This window comes from Nerophis lumbriciformis, linkage group LG07 (assembly GCF_033978685.3).
Source record: "Nerophis lumbriciformis linkage group LG07, RoL_Nlum_v2.1, whole genome shotgun sequence".
Lineage (NCBI taxonomy): Eukaryota > Metazoa > Chordata > Actinopteri > Syngnathiformes > Syngnathidae > Nerophis > Nerophis lumbriciformis.
In genome coordinates, this window is record NC_084554.2 from 40,511,032 (window position 1) to 40,533,843 (window position 22,812).

A 22,812-nucleotide genomic window follows, 5' to 3' on the forward strand; every position below is an offset into this window, starting at 1 on the left:
GAGTTTGCGAAGTATAAAAATGTACCTGAAATTTTTGAATGAAAGAAACAGCTGTTCTAAATGTGTCCACTGGATGTCGCAATCAGAGGTGTGGACTCGAGTCACATGACTTGGACTCGAGTCAGACTCGAGTCATGAATTTGATGACTTTAGACTCGACTTGACAAAATGTAAAGAGACTTGCAACTCGACTTAGACTTTAACATCAATGACTTGTGACTTCACTTGGACTTGAGCCTTTTCACTTGACATGACTTGCCACTTTCCCCAAAATCCAAAGCTTAAAAAGTTATTTGGGAGCGCTCCGTATTTTTCATTTTCTTCCTCTGTCTATCAGCGTGTTATTCGTGTCAGCTGGTGTGCTGTCAGTACAACAGCCAATCAAATTAGAACTACGTTGTTTTCATCACACAGCATTCATCCAATCAAATTGCAGGACAACCAATGAACAAGAGTTGGTCCAACAACGTGCCAGTGATAAACAATTATGTTGAAGTTGGTTTCGTTCGGGTATAAAAACTACGACTTGGTCAACAAAAAACGAATTGCCGTATGCAAATCACGCAGTTCGAATATTACAGACGGAGACGCAACAACTTCCAACTTCGTTCGACATTTGAAGTTGCACAAAGAAGGGTAAGTTTTGAATGTAAGATAACGTTTATTGGCTAAGTAACGTGACTTTTATTTGCTGTGTAGTTAAATCAGTGAGGCTGCAAACTCACTGCTAACGTTATAACCATAGACATCTTATAAGTAGACGCAGCATAGAGTGCTACTGCCTACTGGTGCAGACGAGGCGCGGGGCCGCCATCTTGGAGTGGTGATCTGCTCCACTCAGTGCATTTCATTTGGCAGGAGCAATGAACTGTCAGCGCATTTAATTCATTTTACCTCACTGAATACCACTGATTTTCACGCGCTTTTTTGTCATACGTGTGTAACAGACACATGTTTTGGCGTGTTTTATTATTCATAGTTTGCTTAACAGTAATATAATATTCTTATACGCTATAAGTGACCAGACGTCCGAGATCAAAACTGGGAATATAATCCCAGAGAAGGGGAAAAAAAACGGTAAACTATTTTTAAGTTGAAGAAACAATATGATTAGGTTATATATACATATGCGTGTATCCTACATAAACAATGTATGAATACATTAGATATCTATATATCTTAGGGACCTATAGACTCTATCTCTGTTGCTTCAGCAGCAGAGAGTTTATTCTGTCTTGACACTTTGTATTGATATTTTCTATTACATTCTTCCCTTACATGATAATGTTTGCAGTGATTGTTTTATATGTATTATTTTATGTAATTCGCTTTGGATAAAAGCGTCTGCCAAATACTTAAACATATATAAACACCTGAAAGTCTTCAAGCTAAAACCACCAATCTGTTTCACTGGATTCAGAATAAAACCAAATTCTGTTTAACCCAACAATGTTAGTATTTGAATATTGTTACTTGAAGACTGATTCCTGGTTACAATTATACTGTTAAGAAAGTATTGTCTTATACTTTGCCTAAAATGAGAATGCATCATAATCAGTAGTGGCTGGTGAATTTTGTTTTAGGTGGGGCTGAAAGTTTGTAAACCAAACCCCTGTAGGGGCGTCATCCTCCCCCAGAAGATTTCTTTGTGATTTTCACATACAAATATTGAAGATCTTTGATCCTTCTCAACTCTGTGGTAATATTATTTTCATAAAATACAACCAATAGTACGTTAATGTTAAATCTTATTTGTGAAAAGTAATCCCCCGATTCCTATTTTCAACAGTCCGCTCATTTGAGCAGGAAAACGCTGAACACCATCTTTGTTTTCTACCTTTCAACTGTCAGTTTCGGCTGCTCGCCGGCTCCTCATCAGCACTTCAAGATGGCGGCCAAATTGCTCACGTCACAGCAACCAATGCTGCGTCTACTTATAAGATGTCTATGGTTATAACGTCATTGCAAACACGGCAATCTGTTGCGTCCACTGCAGTTTGCTACCTTATTCATACTTTTTGTCAAGTGATTTTTTTTTAAGCAGGGTTTCATGAGGTACCTATACATAACGTTACGTTAGTCAATGTATCACACACAGTAACGTAACGTTAGTCAATGTATCACACACAGTAACGTAACGTTAGTCAATGTATCACACACAGTAACATTACGTTAGTCAATGTATCACACACAGTAACGTAATGTTAGTCAATGTATCACACACAGTAACATTACGTTAGTCAATGTATCACACACAGTAACATTACGTTAGTCAATGTATCACACACAGTAATGTAACGTTAGACGGCAGTCAGCAGCACCGCGTATTTTAGCCACCTCCAAAAAGACAAACATAGTCAAATAAAGGTCAGTTAAAATGTATACTATATTAAGAATATGTGTACATATTGCATAGGGCCCTGACATCTAAAAAGTACAACTCTGTTCATTGTTATGTTCATATATTTGTTATGTTTTTCATGTGTACGCACACATAAACACACATACAGTATGAGATGAGATCAATGAGATAAGGTAAGAACAGGATAGAAACTGCTGTGGAACTAGTTACAATGCAATATGCCATGGAAATACAATGTTAACACTTTTGTGCAAATAAGTACAGTTGCACTTGTTTTTTTCAAATGTGTTTATTCTGTAAAGGAATGAGTTACATGTTTAAAATGACTGGTTAATAGTGCTATTTTGAAGTGCAATGTCAGCACTATCTTTTTCCCTGCAATTTCAAATGCACTTGTTTTAATAAATAAATACAGCGTTTTAAAAGCATACACATTCTGTGTAAATATATTAGTCTGTGGTTAAATGACTTGAAAGGACTCGAAACTCAAAATGCAGGACTTGGGACTTGACTTGAGACTTTCCAGTCTTGACTTTGGACTTGACTCGGACTTGCCCTGTCTTGACTCGGGACTTGACTCGAGACTTGAGGGTAAAGACTTGAGACTTACTTGTGACTTGCAAAGCAATGACTTGGTCCCACCTCTGGTCGCAATAGCAATTCTTTGTATCTTTGTACAAACCCCGTTTCCATATGAGTTGGGAAATTGTGTTAGATGTAAATATAAACGGAATACAATGATTTGCAAATCCTTTTCAACCCATATTCAGTTGAATGCACTACAAAGACAAGATATTTGATGTCCAAACTCATAAACTTTATTTTTTTTTGCAAATAATATTTAACTTAGAATTTCATGGCTGCAACACGTGCCAAAGTAGTTGGGAAAGGGCATGTTCACCACTGTGTTACATGGTCTTTCCTTTTAACAACACTCAGTATACGTTTGGGAACTGAGGAGACACATTTTTTAAGCTTCTCAGGTGAAATTTTTTCCCATTCTTGCTTGATGTAACACGTGGCTTGGCATTGTCTTGCTGAAATAAGCAGGGGCGTCCATGGTAACGTTGCTTGGATGGCAACATATGTTGCTCCAAAACCTGTATGTTCCTTTCAGCATTAATGGTGCCTTCACAGATGTGTAAGTTACCCATGTCTTGGGCACTAATACAACCCTATACCATCACAGATGCTGGCTTTTCAACTTTGCGCCTATAACAATCCGGATGATTCTTTTCCTCTTTGGTCCGGAGGACACGACGTCCACAGTTTCCAAAAACAATTTGAAATGTGGACTCGTCAGACCACAGAACAGTTTTCCACTTTGCATCAGTCCATCTTAGATGAGCTCAGGCCCAGCGAAGCCGAAGGCGTTTCTGGGTGTTGTTGATAAACGGTTTTCGCCTTGCGTAGGAGAGTTTTAACTTGCACTTACAGATGTAGCGACCAACTGTAGTTACTGACAGTGGGTTTCTGAAGTGTTCCTGAGCCCATGTGGTGATATCCTTTACACACTGATGTCGCTTGTTGATGCAGTACAGCCTGAGGAATCGAAGGTCACGGGCTTAACTGCTTACGTGCAGTGATTTCTCCAGATTCTTTGAACCTTTTGATGATATTACGGACCGTAGATGGTGAAATTCCTTGCAATCGCTGGTTGAGAAAGGTTTTTCTTAAACTGTTCAACAATTTGTTCACGCATTTGTTGACAAAGCAGTGACCTTTGCCCCATCCTTGTTTGTGAATGACTGAGCATTTCATGGAATCTACTTTTATACCCAATCATGGCACCCACCTGTTCCCAATTTGCCTGTTCACCTGTGGGATGTTCCAAATAAGTGTTTGATGAGCATTCCTCAACTTTCTTAGTATTTATTTCCACCTTTCCCAACTTCTTTGTCACGTGTTGCTGGCATCAAATTCTAAAGTTAATTATTATTTGCAAAAAAAAAAAAAGGTTTATCAGTTTGAACATCAAATATCTTGTCTTTGTAGTGCATTCAATTGAATATGGGTTGAAAAGGATTTGCAAATCATTGTATTCCGTTTATATTTACATCTAACACAATTTCCCAACTCATATGGAAACGGGGTTTGTATGTGATGCAGAATAAACCACATGATGGTAGTACATCAGTCGAGGAAAATGAGCAAACTACATAAATAACATCCTGTAATTAAGGGACGGCGTGGCGCAGTGGAAGAATGGCCGTGCGCGACCCGAGGGTCCCTGGTTCAATCCCCACCTAGTACCAACCTCGTCATGTCCGTTGTGTCCTGAGCAAGACACTTCACCCTTGCTCCTGATGGCTGCTGGTTAGCGCCTTGCATGGCAGCTCCCTCCATCAGTGTGTGAATGTGTGTGTGAATGGGTAAATGTGGAAGTAGTGTCAAAGCGCTTTGAGTACCTTGAAGGTAGAAAAGCGCTATACAAGTACAACCCATTTATCATTTATCATTTATAATTTGATTTTGATACAATTTTTTTATCTTGATAGATTGAAAATAAACACCAGTGAGTTCACTGATGAACATTATCACATAATTTATTAAGAAAATATAAATAACGTCAAGATAGAATACTATCACCGCAAAATGTATGTGTAAAAAAACAACAACATTATGATTTGTACAATTTCAAAATGTGCTTGTTCTATTTTTAAACAAAGAAAATCATCTGAAGTCGTCTTTATTTTTACGTTATCGTGCCGTGATTTTACCAGTGCGGCCCACTTGGGAGTGGATTTTTCTCCATGTGGCCCCCGATCTAAAATGAGTTTGACACCCCTGCTCTACATGAAATATAAGATGGTAAATATAACAAAACATAAAAAAAACCTACGTGCAGTGGAACCTCAATTTATGAACCCTTCTATTCTTTTCCATCAAGCCAAATATGCATCCGTGAGCGAACTTTGTCTCTGTGTACGAACGCTTCATTCAGTCAGTCGTGTCTATCACGCCTGCAGGCAAAAAGCAGGGTGCATCATAGTTGCGTAGGCGCAGCCCTCCACGTCACTTGTTGCACAGACAGAACACGCTAACGTGTGTTTCTTCTCTCGCCATTCACCAAGCTTTTTATGTTTTGACAACTCAATATGGCTCCAAAAAGCCAACAAAGCAGCCTGGAAAGAAGGAGGGATTCGCTGTGGACTAAAAATGACTGTTTGTGTGGAGTAAGGCCATTAAAGTCAACATCCTGGGTCACACAGACAAATTTTAAAGCGCCACCAAAAACAAGGCACGCTGGTCAGATTCCTGGTGCAGCGTGGACTAAGTGAAGTCCAGCCAGGTCCGAGTGAGACCAGCAAAAGAGGAAGAAAGGAGCAGGAACACTCTCTCTACCTCTCTCTCTGCATTCATCATCATTCTTCCTCTCTGCTCGCCAGCAAAAGGTACAATTTATTTGACTTTTTTTTTTTTTATTGGAGCAACATGGTTAACGTTTTTGAGAGCACCAAAAATGGAATTTTGTGTTTGTGTGCACGTTGACAGTGCAGCTTATTGCTGGTGTTGTGACATTTTTATAATGCTGTAAAGAGATTGTTGATACATTGTTTCCCTGTTATGTTGGTTTTATATACAGTGTATACAGTGCATCTGGAAAGTATTCACAGCGCTTGTCTATTTACACATTTTGTTATGTCACATCATTATTCCAAAAGGGAATACCGTATTTTCCGGACCAGAGGGCGCACCGGATAATAAGGCGTACTGCCGATGAATGGTCTATTTTCGATCTTTTTTTCATATATAAGGCGCATTAAAGGAGTCATTTTATTTGTTTTTCTAAATTGAATACATTTCCTTGTGGTCTACATAACATGTAATGGTGGTTCTTTGGTCAAAATCTTGCATAGATTATGTTTTACAGGTCGTCTTCAAGTCGCTTCCGGATGCGCCGTTTTGTGGGCGGTCTTATTTACGTGGCTCACCTTCGGCAGCGTCTTCTCCCCGTCATCTTTGTTGTAGCGGTGTAGCGTGCAAGGACGGGAGTGGAAGAAGTGTCAAAAGATGGCGCTAACTGTTTTAATGACATTCAGACTTTACTTCAAGCAACAACGGAGCAGCAATAACAATGCCGGAAATGTGTCCCGTGAAAAACCGTCTGATCGGAACTCTCTAATAACTAAAGTTCCTTGGGTGAATAATGTAAACTCACCACACCGGTATGTTTTAGCACTTTCATGGCGAGTTTACTGACAGATATAAGTAAGAACTTTACACTACTTTATATTAGAAATGGCAACATTGGAGGATGAATGTCACATAACAAGAAAATAGAGAAAAAGAAGAAGCTTATCGACTGCAGTATTGGCACGGACTACAAAGGCTTACGCCTTTTCAGGACTTATGCAGATCCCAAATAAAGATCAGCAGGTACCAGAAAGTAAGAAAAGTTGCTTTTGCATAATATTGCGAAACAAAATGCCAGATAATGTGTTACCTTATACACACTCCATAATAATAATACTCCTATGTTTAACGCGCCGACAATCCATCAAGCGGTGTGGCTTCATAGCTTACCAAAGTCGTACTAAAACATTTTGATAGATTTTTGAGCACTGTGTAATGTTCTATATTTTCAATGGAACATATAAAATGTTGGTGTTGTTCACTTGAGTCATATTGCCATCATAGTGCAGTCTACATGTATCTCTTATGTTTGACTATTCACACTTATCATTACAACATGTACCAAATAAAATTGCTTTGAGGTCGGTAAGCAAAACCAGAATTATTCCGTACATTAGGCGCACCGGGTTATAAGGCGCACTGTCGAGTTTTGAGGGGGGAAAAAAGTTTTAGGTGCGCCTTATAGTCCGGAAAATACGGTACATTTATTTTTGTCCTCTAAATTTTACAGACAATACCCCGTAATGACAATGTGAAAAGTGATTTCTTTAATTTTACATTTTCATTAAAAATTAAACAAAATAAATATCACATGCACATAAGTAATCACAGCATTTGCTCAATACTTTGTTGATGCAAGCTTTGGGCAGTTTCCCCCATTCCTCTTTGCAGCACCTCTCAAGCTCCATCAGGTTGGATTTGAAGTTGTTGTTTTTTTCATCCAGGGTTTCTCTGTCCATTATTGCATTCATCTTTCCCTCTATTCTGACTAGTCTCCCAGTTCCTACTGCATGTAAAAGTTTTTTTAATTTTTAATAAATTTGCAAAACATTTAAAAAAAACACTTTTCACATTGTCATTATGGGGTATTGTGTGTATACATTTTGAGGACATAAATGGAATTAAAATGTGGAAAAAGTGAAGCGCTGTGAATTATTTCCGGGCGTACTGTATGCACTTTATACTGTCTACAAAGTGTGTTTTTGTTTTGTTTTTTACTAAAAAAAATGACTTTTTTCAAGGCTCGAACCAATTATTGATATTTAGAATGTTTCTTATGGAGAACTCTGCTTCACTGTACAAACTTTTCGGTTTATGAACATGTTCAAGAACCAATTGAGTTTGTAAGTTGAGGTTCCACTGTATTTAACTCAGCAAATGGAATTTTGGTCTGAATTTTGGTCTGTACTATTTGTTCTCAAGTCCTGTCTTCGTGCATCTGTCCTTTTGGTCTTTAAAAAAATAGCTGTGAAATCAATATTTGTTGTAATAGTTGCAGTGAAAGTCAGTGTTAGTCAGCAACAGAATAACTACCAAAGAGTTTGGTTGAGTATTATATAATTTCTTATAAATGCCATACTTGTTATGTATGTGAGGTTTTTGTTACATGTACAGATTCGATGCACTTTTGTAGGCTAACAGATACCATGTTTCAGGGACAAATGTAGATGTTTTGTTGATTGTTAGACACTGTGCTCAGGTAGAACTGAAATAAATGTTGAACTGAGTGCACTGCAAAAACTGAAATCTAAGTAAGATTAAATATCTCAAATAAGGGTGATATTTGCTTATTTTCTGTCTGATAAGATAATTCTTCTCACTAAGCAGATTTAGAGTGTTTTACTTGTTTTAAGGGTTTTGGTCCTAAATGATCTCAGTAAGATATTACAGCTTGTTGTTGAGATTTTATGATCTATATTGAGTAAAACATGCTTGAAACTAGAATATCAAGTGTTGCAAAGCTGTGTCATCAACACTCACAAGTATAAAACTACTTTTTTTAAGTAATAATTTCTTACTTCAAGCATGAAAAAAAAAAAATCATGATTTGGACACAATTGTGTCTAATAATTAAAACGGATGACAGCCAAATGGACTTTGCTGTTTTATTTCCAATGAAACAATAGAACATACGTACTCGTATAGTAGTACAGTTGGCACAGTACATTAAACGGACAGTTAATATTTAACATGTGACATTTCAAACAATTTTGAACAGAAATAGTTCATGCACATTCAGATAAATTCTTCAAAATTACAATAAAAAAAAATTGGCCGGGGGTCGGGCTGTATATATGCGCACTAATTGACTGAAAGAGCATGCACTTGGCGCGATGATGTCATGTTATCGATGGAAAAATGCATCTTTAGACCATATGATTTGCCTGAGTGGCTAGTAGACCCCCAGAGTAACAAGTGTAAGTTTGCTGGTTTCAAGAAATGTAATGCACTAGATAATGGGACTAGCATTTACTTCATTTAAGAATATTTTCCAACATATTGAGCAAAAAGGTCTCTCTTTTTTTTTCTACCAAGAAAAGTGCACTTGTTAGTGAGAATATACTTATTTTAAGGTATTTTTGGGTTCATTGAGGTTAGCTCATTTGACTTGTTTTGGAAAGTCTTGACAAGCTGAATTTTCTTGTTCTATTGGCAGATAATTTTGCTTAGTTCAAATAAAATACCCCTCATTTTTGTATTTTTTTTTCTTGTTTTTGAGCACTGACTTTTTTGCAGCGTGATAGTGTTGTTGAAATTGCACATACTTTTATTAAAAATTCTTAGGCTGTCATAATATATTTTGTAAAAGAATAATTCATTTGATACGTAGAATTTTGTAATTCTTCTTTGCAGTAATTAATACACAGAAAAAAGTGGACTTATTAATACCGTATTTTTCGGACTATAAGTCGCAGTTTTTTTCATAGTTTGGTGCGACTTATACTCAGGAGCGACTTATGTGTGAAATTATTAACACATTACCGTAAAAAACAAATAATATTATTTAGCTCATTCACGTAAGAGACTAGACGTATAAGATTTCATGGGATTTAGTGATTAGGAGTGACAGATTGTTTGGTAAACGTATAGCATGTTTTATATGTTATAGTTATTTGAATGACTTACCATAATATGTTACGTTAACATACCAGGCACGTTCTCAGTTGGTTATTTATGCCTCATATAACGTACACTTATTCAGCCTGTTGTTCACTATTCTTTATTAATTTTAAATTGCCTTTCAAATGTCTATTCTTGGTATTGGGTTTTATCAAATAAATTTCCCCCAAAAATGCGACTTATACTCCAGTGCGACTTATGTATGTTTTTTTTCCCTTCTTTATTATGCATTTTCGGCCGGTGCGACTTATACTCCGAAAAATACGGTACTTCGATGTCATTTTGCGATGAGTTTACTGGTCCGGCCCCCTTTGAGGTCGGATTAACATACCTGCCAACTTTTCAAATCAGAAAAACCTAGTAGCCAGGGTCCAGGGGCCGCAGGCCCCGGTAGGTCCAGGACAAAGTCCTGGTGGGGGGTTCAGGCCGACGCAAAATGATTATTAGCATTCAGACAGGTGAAAATGTTGCTAAAACCATCACTTTGCTATCAGTCACAGTGACTTTTCAAAACAAAAATATTACAGCAAAAATCATATGGGTTGATTGACATGTTTATTCTGTAAGCTAACTTCAATAGTTTGAAATTATTTTGACAGTTAATACCAGTTATCCTGTCAACCTTTCACAAGACTTCAATTTGTTAATTGAAAGTATAAACAGTATAAACACTTTTTACAGTAAACAAATGGTAAAACAGTACTAAACAATTCCATTGGAAAAAAAAATTGGTGTCATTATTAACTTTCTATCCAAGCTTGTATAATCTACTGCCTTGTTCAATTGTAAAAAATATTCTGTGCCTAAAATTCACATTTCTATCACAATTATCATACTGTAAACATGGTAAGCTAACTTCATTAAAATTAATACTCCTGTCAATAGCATGGAATTACAATTCAAATGTAGTTTTTTTGTAAGCCTTTCAAAAGAATTCAAAATATGAAAAATTAATGAAAATTAATTTAAGCCATCAGACACTTGAAAAGTGGCACATCACATCTCTAATGTAATCATTTGAACTTTTCAACAGAAATAGCACTGCAAAAATATTAAGGACATACTTCTGTATTTTGGTAGTTATGCTGTCAACATTTAACAAGATTTCTTCAACTTGGACTTGAAAGCATAAATAGTATAAACACTTTTAACAGTATAACAGTACTAAACAATTCCAATAGATAACATTGGTGTCATTACCTTTGTGTGGCTAAAATCCGAAAAACGTTGAATGTTTTCCACTTGTATCGCTAGCAACGGCATTAGACTTGTGTTTTTTTGTCCCAACGTGGTCTTTTACATCGCTAATTCCTCCGTGTCCGATCGAAAAATCTTGTCTGCACAAGGTGCAATTCGCGTAGTTGTCACCCTTTTTGGAACGGATAATTATTCCCGGATAGGCTTTTGAATATTCTTCACGGAATGACTGCAGTTTTCTTTCCGGTTTAAGACTCGTTTGCGATTTTTCTCCGGCTGATTCCATGATCGTTCGCTCGTTTGGAAACAATGGCAACAGGTGCCTCGTGCTTGGCAGCGGTGCTATAAATAGCCTGGCGCATGGCATTCGGAATGGCTCGATAGGAAGTTACGGGAAGCAGTGTCGATTGTCATTGTTGTTACGCGATTTCGTGAATAAAACTTTTAAAAACTTTTTTTTTTTTAATTAATGAAAAACTGTATTTTTTATCACTGCAACCGTAACCCGGAATAGGTTGATGAAAACCGTACTAATTACGGGAAAACCGGAGTAGTTGGCAGGTATGGATTAAGCTGACACCCCTGCACAAATGTGTGCGTCATTCGCTCTTTTAATTTTAGGTCTGAATCAGAGTACTTAACCGACAACCCAGAGTACTGACCCTCAAGTGTGAACATTCGTGGCTTTCGTTCCATGAATGTGTCAGAGCGGCCATTAGCGTTTAAGTGCACATCAGCGTGGTGGCGCTCACCCATTAGCAGTCATCAGGGTCATGCATCTGCGAGCTGAAGTATCCTTCAGCAAGGCACCAATTGTCTGCGGCGAACGTACCTCCTCCGCTGGTGCTGCAAAAAAACACGTGAACATCGTGAGAATGATCAAAAGAGACTGCATCACTTCGCTAAGCCTTGGCGGAGGTCTGCACTAGTTGTGCCATCTTCTTAATAAAACTGTTTAATGTTCACAAATTATCGATGTTGGCACCGACGGATCCCCTCAAGGGGCGAGAGGGAGACCACAAACCAAAATGTACTTCTAATTAAAGGCCATTAAACACATCTTCTATCTTGTTGGCTGTCAGACAACAGTGTTAGCGTGCTGGCCCGCGGCCATGTAATTAAAATGTGTTCCTCGTTTGCCGTCTTCATATCTTTAACGGCCGTGTTGTGATTATTATTCCAGAGGAGATTTTCCGCTCCCACGTCGCCCACTGGTGGTCTCCGGATGGCGCGAGGTTAGCGTATGCGACCATCAACGACAGCCTGGTGCCCAAGATGGAGCTGCCCATGTTTACTGGCATGCCGTACCCCACGGGGAAGGAGTACCACTACCCCAAGGTTGCACCTGGGACTATTGGAATTACGGCGTCACTTGGCTAAAATCCCCCCCACTTTTCAGGCTGGAGAGGAGAACCCGGTTATCACTTTGTATGTGGTCAACCTGAATGGTCCTCCACACACCATCGAGATGAGGAGACCCGATGACCCAAGATTAAGGTGAGGAGCGCTAACAGTATGGAAGTGATATTATTTATCTTCCAATTACAACAGTTACAGTATCTCTAAGAGGCGTGAAATGTGTTTTTACTGAGCCACGTTGCAATATAGCTGCCTTAACCCTTGTGGGATGTTCGGGTCTGTGGGACCCGTTTTCATTTTTTATTAAAAGAAAAATGATACAATTAATTAATTTTTCAAACTGAGACTCACTGACTTTGGCTCATTTTCTGTGAAGAACATATATCAGAATACATATTTAATGACCACACATAGAGTTGTCCGATAATATCGGCCTGCCGATATTACGGCCGATAAATGCTTTAAAATGTAATATCGCAAATTATCGGTATCGTTTTTTTATTTTTATTATCGGTATCGTTTTTTTTTGTTTTTTATTTTATTAAATCAACATAAAAAACACAAGATACACTTACAATTAGTGCACCAACTAATATTCTGGTTCCTACATTATATATCAATACAGTCTGCAGGGATACAGTCCGTAAGCACACATGATATGTGGGCTCTGTACCGAGCATGTCGTTGTGGCTTGTGCAGCCCTTTGAGACACTTGTGATTTAGGGCTATATAAATAAACATTGATTGATTGATTGATGATTGTGCGTGCTGCTGGTCCACTAATAGTACTAACCTTTAACAGTTAATTTTGCTCATTTTCATTAATTACTAGTTTCTATGTAACTGTTTTTATATTGTTTTACTTTCTTTTTTATTCAAGAAAATGTTTTTAATTTATTTATCTTATTTTATTTTATTATATATTTTTTTTTAAAGGACCTTATCTTCACCGTACCTGGTTGTCCAAATTAGGCATAATAATGTGTTAATTCCACGACTGTATATATCGGTATCGGTTGATATCGGTATGGGTAATTAAAGAGTTGGACAATATCGGAATATCGGATATCGGCAAAAAGCCATTATCGGACAGCCCTAACCACACACCATACACCCCCCCTACACATTTCTATTACATATAAGATGTCCGGAAGTGTGGAAATTGATGTTCTGTGTACCACACACACACACACACACACACACACACACACACACACACACACACACACACACACACACACACACACACACACACACACACACAGCAGGCCTAGACAGGAGGAGGACAGAGTGTAGGTACACAGAACATCAGAGGGTCAAATGTGCGAGAAAATGAGAGCAGACAGTGTTGACAAACAATGTTGCAACCTTGTGTGGGAACTGCAGGTGCAGAAACACAAAAGAAGAATCCCTGTGGGATGCAGAAACTGGCAGAGAAATTTTCCGTGCAACGTTCATATTGTTGTTACTCAGCCAGCGTTTGTGGGTCTGAAGGACCCGTTGCATTTTGTGGCTTTTAGTGCCTCACAATCAAACACTTTTATGTCAAATAATGAACAGATGTTTATTGGGATAAGGTAAACATCTGTTCAGTATTTTGACATAAAAGTGTTTGATTGTGAGGCATTAAAAGCCACAAAATGCAACGGGTCCTTCAGACCCACAAACGCTGGCTGAGTAACAACAATATGAACATTACACAAGGGTTAAGAGGGCCGCTTGTAACAGTTTTATATATATATAAAGTTAAAAAGTTAAAGTACCCATGATAGTCACACACACACTAGGTGTGGCGAAATTATTCTCTGCATTTGACCCATCACCCTTGATCACCCCCTGGGAGGTGAGAGGAGCAGTGAGCAGCAACAGTAGCCACGCACGGGAATAATTTTTGGTGATTTAACCCCCAATTCCAACCCTTGATGCTGAGTGTCAAGCAGAGAGGTAATGGGTCCCATTTTTCTAATTTTTGGTATGACTCGGCCGGGGTTTGAACTCACCCATGTCAGGGCGGACACTCTAACCACAAGGCCACTGAGCAGGTCAACATAGTCGAGGTTTCTGTGGTTTATCCATTATACAGTGCTCAATACCGGGGTAGAGCGAAATATACGTTAGGTCAGGAAAAAACACAGAGGCTATTTCATCCCGACACGCCTGTTTCGCAGGTTTCCCTGCTCGTCAGCAGGGAAATCTGAAAATCCCCTGAAGAGCAGGGAAACCTGCGAAACAGGCTTGTAGGGATGAAATAGCCTCTGTGTTTTTTCCTGACCCAACGTGTATATATATATATATATGTATATATATATATATATATACAGGACTGTCTCAAAAAATTAGAATATTGTGATAAAGTCCTTTATTTTCTGTAATGCAACCAAAAACATGAACATGTCATACATTCTGGATTCATTACATATCAACTGAAATATTGCAAGCCTTTTATTATTTTAATATTGCTGATTATGGCATACAGCTTAAGAAAACTCAAAAATCCCATCTCAAAAAATTAGAATATTTCCTCAGACCAAGTAAAAAATAAAGATTTATAACAGCAAAACAAAATCAAACATTTGAAAATGTCAATTAATGCACTCAGTACTTGGTTGGGTATCCTTTTGCACGGATTACTGCATCAATGCGGCGTGGCATGGAGGCAATCAGCCTGTGGCATTGCTGAGGTGTTATGGATGCCCAGGATGCTTCAATAGCGGCCTTTAGCTCATTTGCATTATTGGGTCTGGTGTCTTTCAGCTTCTTCTTCACAATACCCCACAAATTCTCTATGGGGTTCAGGTCAGGGGAGTTGGCAGGCCAATCGAGGACAGTAATGCCATGGTCAGTACACCAGTTACTGGTGGTTTTGGCACTGCTGGATCATGCTGGAAAATGAAATCATCATCTCCATAGATATTTTCAACAGATGGAAGCATGTCGCCGTATTTCCATGGTCAAGCCACTCCTGAACTCAAGACAACGGAAGAAGCGTCTGACTTGGGCTATGGAAAAGAAGCACTGGACAGTTGCAGAGTGGTCCAGAGTCCTGTTTTCAGACGAAAGCAAGTTTTGTATTTCATTTGGAAGTCAAGGCGCTCGAGTCTGGAGGAAGGCTGGAGAGGAGCAAAATCCAAGTTTTGAAGCTCGAAATCCAGTGTGAAGTTCCCACAGTCAGCAATGGTTCAGGGAGCCATGTCAGCTGCTGGTGTTGGTCCACTGTGTTTCATCAAGTCCAGAGTCAATGCAGCTGTGTACCAAGAGATTTTAGAGCACCACATGCTTCCATCTGTTGATAAGCTCTATGGAGACGATGATTTCATTTTCCAACATGTGCCAAAACCACCAGTAACTGGTGTACTGACCATGGCATTACTGTCCTCGATTGGCCTGCCAACTCCCCTGACCTGAACCCCATAGAGAATTTGTGGGGTATTGTGAAGAAGAAGCTGAAAGACACTAGACCCAATAATGCAAATGAGCTAAAGGCCGCTATTGAAGCATCCTGGGCATCCATAACACCTCAGCAATGCCACAGGCTGATTGCCTCCATGCCACGCCGCATTGATGGCAGTAATCCGTGCAAAAGGATTCCCAACCAAGTACTGAGTGCATTAATTGACATTTTCAAATGTTTGATTTTGTTTTGCTGTTATAAATCTTTATTTTTTACTTGGTCTGAGGAAATATTCTAATTTTTTGAGATGGGATTTTTGAGTTTTCTTAAGCTGTATGCCATAATCAGCAATATTAAAATAATAAAAGGCTTGCAATATTTCAGTTGATGTGTAATGAATCCAGAATGTATGACAATTTCATGTTTTTAGTTGCATTACAGAAAATAAAAGGACTTTATCACAATATTCTAATTTTCTGAGACAGTCCTGTATATATATGAGAACGTAAAATAGCCTTAGTACACAATTTGCATAGGAAACCTTTTTTAATGATTGACCAGATTGGTGGATAACTTACTTTGAAATTGTGAGTCAAAGTGACAAACAGATATCAAAGTATTTAAATGTATTAACCAAAAGAAAATGCTTAGGACATCTTGTTGCATGATCAGATATTAAAGTGTAGAACGTATGCAATTGCAGGCATACTTTTTTCTGTCAAAATCAAAAGAAAACATCACATTTATACAGAAGCTCTTTGTTATTTTCAGCCTATTGCATGAAATTATGTGGCAGGCCAACTAAATGATGTGGGGGTGGTTACTTTAAATGATGTGGCCGACCACTTAAATGATCAGCGAGCCATGTAAAATGATGTGGTCGACCACGTTAAATGATTGATGGACCACTTAAACGATGTGGCGGGCCACTTGAAATGATCGGCGAACGACATTCAATGATCGGCGAGACACATTAAAATGTTGTGGCGGGCCACTTTAAATGATCGGTGGGTCACATTAAATGATGTGGCAGACATTAAATGATGTGGCGGTCCGCTTAAATGTTCAGCGAGCCATTTTACATGATATGACGGCCCACTTTAATGATGTGGCGAGCCACTTAAATGATGTGCCGGGACACTTGAAATGATTGGCGAGCAACGTTCAATGATCAGCGAGACATACTAAAATGTTGTGGCGGATCACTTTAAATGATCGGTGGGTCACAATAAAGGATGTGGCAGATATTAAATGATGTGGCGGTCCGCTTAAATGATCAGCGGATCATTTTATATGATATGACGGGCCACTTTAATGATGTGGCGAGCCACTTAGATGACATGGCGGACCACTTTAATGATGTGGCGAGCCACTTAAATGACATGGCGGACCACTTTAATGATGTGGCGAGCCACTTAAATGACGTGGCGGGCCACTTTAATGATGTGGCTAGCCGTATTTAAATGATCGGCGAGCAACATTCAATGATCGGCGAGACATATTAAAATATTGTGGCGGGCCACTGTAAATGATTGGTGGGTCACATTAAATGATGTGGTGGTCCGCTTAAATGATCCGCAAACTATTTTGCATGATATGACGGGCCTCGTTAAATGATGTGGCGGATCACTTCAATGACGTGGCGGGCCACTTTAAATGATCAGTGAGCGACATTCAATGATTAGCGAGCCATATTAAATGATGTGGTGGGTCACCTTAAATGATTGGCGAGTGACATTCAATGATCGGCGAGCCATTTAAATGATGTGGCGCACCACTTTAAATGATCAGCGAGCGACATTCAATGATTTGCGAGCCATATCAAATGATGTGGCGGCCCACTTTAAATGATAGGCGAGCAACATTCAATGATTAGCGGGCCACATTAAATGATCAGTGAGCAATATTAAATGATATGGCGGGCCACATTAAATGATCAGTGAGCAATATTAAATGATGTGGCGGGCCAGATCTGGCTCCCGGGCCTTTACTCTTCCACCTGTGCCCTAAAGTGTTTTGGTCTGTCAAGGGACAATGAACTTCAATGCACTTTAGAGTAGTCAGTGTACAGCTTGTATAGATCTACTATCCACTGAAAATGTGTCAACACAGACATTATAGTCTAAAAAAGATGTCAACACAAGTGGGCAGCAAAATGATTGTGCCGTGCCGACAGTCAGTCAATCATGCTGGTGGTGGCTTTCATCACAGTGGGGCTGCACGAGTGCTGCCGGCAACTGCGTTTAATTGAGGAGAAATATGAGTGGCAACATGTTCTGTGACATTGTGAAGCAGAAATTGGGCGGCATGGCAGTTTTTTTCCCCCAGTCCAAACACACGTCCAAGATGATCAAGTGCCTTGCTGAGGAAGGTGATGGTGATGGAGTGGCCAAGTATGTCTCCTCCATACCTGAACCTAATGGAGCACCTGTGGGGAATCCTCAAGTGGCAGGAAGAGAGGGGAGAAGGGGGGGCACACGGTGTCCAACATCCACCGGTGATGTCATCACAAAAGGGTGGAAGAGGATTCCAGTGCAAGAGAAGAATGGTACTTGCTCTAAATCTTCACACTTATGGACACAATTTGGACATGTTAAAGTTAAAGTACCAATGATTGTCACACACACACTAGGTGTGGTGAAATTATTCTCTGCATTTGACCCACCACCCTTGATCACCCCCCCTGGGAGGTGAGGGGAGCAGTGAGCAGCAGTGGTGGTCGCGCCCGGGAATCATTTTTGGTGATTTAACCCCCAATTCCAACCCTTGATGCTGAGTGCCAAGCAGGGAGGTAATGGGTCCCATTTTTATAGTCTTTGGTATGACTTGGCCGGGGTTTGAACTCACAACCGACCGATCTCAGGGCGGACACTCTAACCACTACGCCACTGAGTAAGTTAAAGCCGAACTGAAATGCTAACAGTTAGCATGCTGGCCAGATAGCGTCAAGTGACAATAAAAATGAGGTAAAAAAGCTAGCATACTAACAGTACTATGTTAACTATAGCATGCTTATATTTAGCATTAGTAAAACACCAAAATATGACACTGAGGTGTATACCTGTTGAATTAGCTGAGAAAGCTAGCATGCTAATTGTAACATGCGTCAAAAAACAAAATATATTACTCTAAGGTATGTACCGAAAAATGTGTTTAAAATTCTGGACTGCTAACGTTAACATGCATCAAGTACCAAAATATGGTATACCTACAAAATTATCTATAAAACGCTAGCATTAGAGATGTCCGATAAGATCGCACTGCCTTTGCGTGCCGGCCCAGTCACATTATATCTACGGCTTTTCACACACACAAGTGAATGCAACGCATACTTTCGGTGAGTCGGGCTCAGGGGTTCGGCGGAGGTTAAAACACACCCGACTCATCGTGTAAATACAAACTTCTCCCTATCGGCGTATTACGGATACGGCAACAGCAGGTGATGTTCATGCACGGTTCATTTTATGCACCAGTAAAAAAACATAGTAACACTTTAGTATGGGGAACATACTCACCATTAATTAGTTGCTTATTAATATGCAAATTAATAACATATTGGCTCTTAACTAGTCATTATTAAGTACTTATTAATGCCTTATTCTGCATGGCCTTATTATAACGTTAACCCTCTAACCCTGGCCCTAACCAAATAACTCTATATTAAGTCTTTGTTACTTAGAATATGTTCCCCTAGTATCCAAAAAACTCTAAATTCAGTCTTTGTTACTTAAAATATGTTCCCCATACTAAAGTGTTACCAAAAACATATAACTTTGTCTTGAATTTGACATTTTTTTTTTTTTTTTTCACTAAAGAAGGGTTCGGTGAATGCGCAAATGAAACTGGTGGGGTTCGGTACCTCCAACAAGGTTAAGAACCACTGCTCTAGTCTCTTACGTGAATGAGCTAAATAATAATAGTTGATATTTTACGGTAATGTGTTAATAATTTCCACACATAAGTCGCACCCCCGGCCAAAAAATATGAAAAAAACTGCAACTTATAGTCCGAAAAATACGGTAGATTTGTAAGACCTTTTTAGGCATTTTAAGTCCTTATATTCAAATTGTTGCTTTTAAGACCTAGTGGCTACCCTGTTGTACCTGCATTGACTTGATCACCAACTACAAAGTAACCTGTTCCACCTTTCAGGTAACCATCTGCGTTAAGGTAAAGGTGCATGTGCGCTCAAAATAAGTTTATGCATTAATAATGTGTTAGTGTTTTGTGATTGATCGCATTAGTTAACACATTGACAGCCCTATTACTCTGCAAGCGCTACACTGACTACTCTTGAGAAGATAAATTGGAATAACAATGTGTGCTTTTATGACTATGTGTGTAATGTTGTCCTGCCATGCATGTCAGAGAGTTCTACGTGACCATGGTGAAATGGGCCACTACCACCAAACTGGCTGTCAACTGGCTGAACCGAGCGCAGAACATCTCCATGCTGACGCTGTGTGAGGCCACCACGGGCGTCTGCACCAAGGTCAGCTCGCGCGGAGTAAATAAAGCGCATCCGAGTTGTCCTGTGCCAACCTGTCCTTTTGTTCTCTGCAGAAACACGAGGATGAAAGCGAGGGGTGGCTCCACAGACAGGTGAGATGTCGACGTCCATCTAAAGAGGAGCTTTTCGAACCGCTCCAGTGAGTGTGACACCTTATGTGCGGTCGCCACTTTTAGAACGAGAAGCCGCTGTTCTCCAAAGACGGTCTGAAGCTGTTCTTCACGCGGGCCATCCCGCAAGGAGGCCGCGGAAAGTTCTTCCATATCTCCATGTCCATCTCGCAGGTATACGAGTCACTCCTGCAACATAAACATGCAGGGGAACTGCACTTTTTTGGGGGAATTTTGCCTCATTATGAAAGACATAACAATAGACAGATTTTTTTTTTAATACATTGTAACTCGTAAATAAACAGATAAAAGTCAGCTTACAACGGAGCCAATGGGAGGTCCTCTATTCTGCCCAAAAACCACAAATAAAAACCACCAACAAAACTCCACTTAAATTTCGTGACTTGAATATTAACCAAGTATTAGTAATATTGTTATTATAAGCGCTAACGCAGACAAATTATTTATAGCGGCGCCGTGATCACTTCCTCTGTGCTGTTTCCTCGCTTCCCTGCTCCCTGTAAGTTTACTCTAGATCAGGGGTCGGGAACCTTTTTGGCTGAGAGAGCCATGAAAGCCAAATATTTTAAAATGTATTTCCGTGAGAGCCATTTAATATTTTTTAACACTGAATACAGCTATCCATCCATCCATTTTCTACCGCTTAATCCCTTTGGGGTCGCGGGGGGGCGCTGGACTAAATGCGTGCATTTTTAAGTAAGACCAACATTTTTAGAGTATAATAAGTCTCTCATTCTTTTTAATAACATTGTTATTCTGAAGCTAACCAATAATAAATAAAATACTTCTTACCATTAATGCGACTTCTTGAGCAGGTGCGGTAGAAAACGGATGAATGGATTAAAATGCATGAGAATGTTTTATATTTTGAACGTTATTTTTAACACTGTGATTACCAGCGGAATTATTCAGTACTTATCCTGTTAAGTAATGTCAGCTAAGATTTATCTGAGAGCCAGATGCAGTCATCAAAAGAGACACATCTGGCTCTAGAGCCATAGGTTCCCTACCCCTGCTCTAGATCATAAATCATGCCTGTCACCTGGATAGAAGAAGGCTGAGGACGTATTCCGACAAGTTGGTACACTTTGACAGCCAAATTAGACCTGGAAATGGCGAGAACGACACAAAAAGACGCTTGGTTCCACCCCCCCTTTTTTTGCAAGGATTATGAGTCATTCTTCATCTAACGCAGTGGTTCTTAACCTTGTTGGAGGTACCGAACCCCACCAGTTTCATATGTGCATTCACCGAACCCTTCTTTAGTGAAAAATAAAATGTTTATTTTTTTTTTTCAAATTCAAGACAAAGTTATATGTTTTTGGTAACACTTTAGTATGGGGAACATATTCTAAGTAACAAAGACTTAATTTAGAGTTATTTGGACACTAGGGGAACATATTCTAAGTAGTAAAGACTTAATTTAGAGTTAATTGGTCAGGGTTAGAGGGTTAGGGTTATAATAAGGCCATGCAGAATAAGGCATTAATAAGTACTTAATAATGACTAGTTAAGAGCCAATATGTTACTAATTTGCATGTTAATAAGCAACTAATTAATGGTGAATATGTTCCCCATACTAAAGTGTTACCATGTTTTTTTACTGGTGCATAAAATTAACCGTGCATGAACATCACCTTGTTCAAACAACAAAACCAACACAGTGCCTAAACTCACAACTAGGGATGTCCGATAATGGCTTTTTGCCGATATTCCGATATTGTCCAACTCTTTAATTAAAGTTAAAGTTAAAAAGTTAAAGTACCAATGATTGTCACACACACACTAGGTGTGGCGAAATTATTCTCTGCATTTGACCCATCACCCTTGATCACCCCCTGGGAGGTGAGGGGAGCAGTGGGCAGCAGCGGTGACCGCGCCCGGGAATCATTTTTGGTGATTTAACCCCCAATTCCAACCCTTGATGCTGAGTGCCAAGCAGGGAGGTAATGGGTCCCATTTTTATAGTCTTTGGTATGACTCGGCCGGGGTTTGAACTCACAACCTACCGATCTCAGGGCGGACACTCTAACCACTAGGCCACTGAGTATACCGATACAGATATCAACCGATACCGATATCAACCGATATATACAGTCGTGGAATTAACACATTATTATGCGTAATTTGGGCAACCAGGTATGGTGAAGATAAGGTACTTTTAAAAAAAATTAATAAAATAAAATAAGATAAATACATTAAAAACATTTTCTTGAATAAAAAAGAAAGTAAAACAATATAAAAACAGTTACATAGAAACTAGTAATTAATGAAAATTAGTCAAATTAACTGTTAAAGGCTAGTACTATTAGTGGACCAGCAGCACGCACAATCATGTTTGCTTACGGACTGTATCCCTTGCAGACTGTATTGATATATATTGATATATAATGTAGGAACCAGAATATTAATAACAGAAAGAAACAACCCTTTTGTGTGAATGAGTGTAAATGGGGGAGGAAGGTTTTTGGGTTGGTGCACTAATTGTAAGTGTATCTTGTGTTTTTTATGTTGATTTAATAAAAAAAATAACGATACCGATAATTTTAGATATTACATTTTAACGCATTTATCGGCCGATAATATCGGCAGGCCGATATTATCG

At 39.1% G+C, this 22,812-nt stretch overlaps 1 protein-coding gene across 3 annotated transcripts in view; it reads left to right on the forward strand.

The window, feature by feature from the left end:
- LOC133609500 (A-type potassium channel modulatory protein DPP6-like) overlaps positions 1-22,812 on the forward strand; it is a 464,599-nt gene that overhangs the window by 417,646 nt on the left and 24,141 nt on the right. For all 3 annotated transcript variants that reach the window (XM_061965112.1, XM_061965111.1, XM_061965113.1), the window contains exons 9-13: positions 12,000-12,154; positions 12,216-12,313; positions 19,935-20,058; positions 20,130-20,168; positions 20,253-20,360. In XM_061965112.1, coding sequence (XP_061821096.1) covers positions 12,000-12,154; positions 12,216-12,313; positions 19,935-20,058; positions 20,130-20,168; positions 20,253-20,360 — 524 coding nt within the window. The remainder of the gene's footprint in view (positions 1-11,999; positions 12,155-12,215; positions 12,314-19,934; positions 20,059-20,129; positions 20,169-20,252; positions 20,361-22,812) is intronic.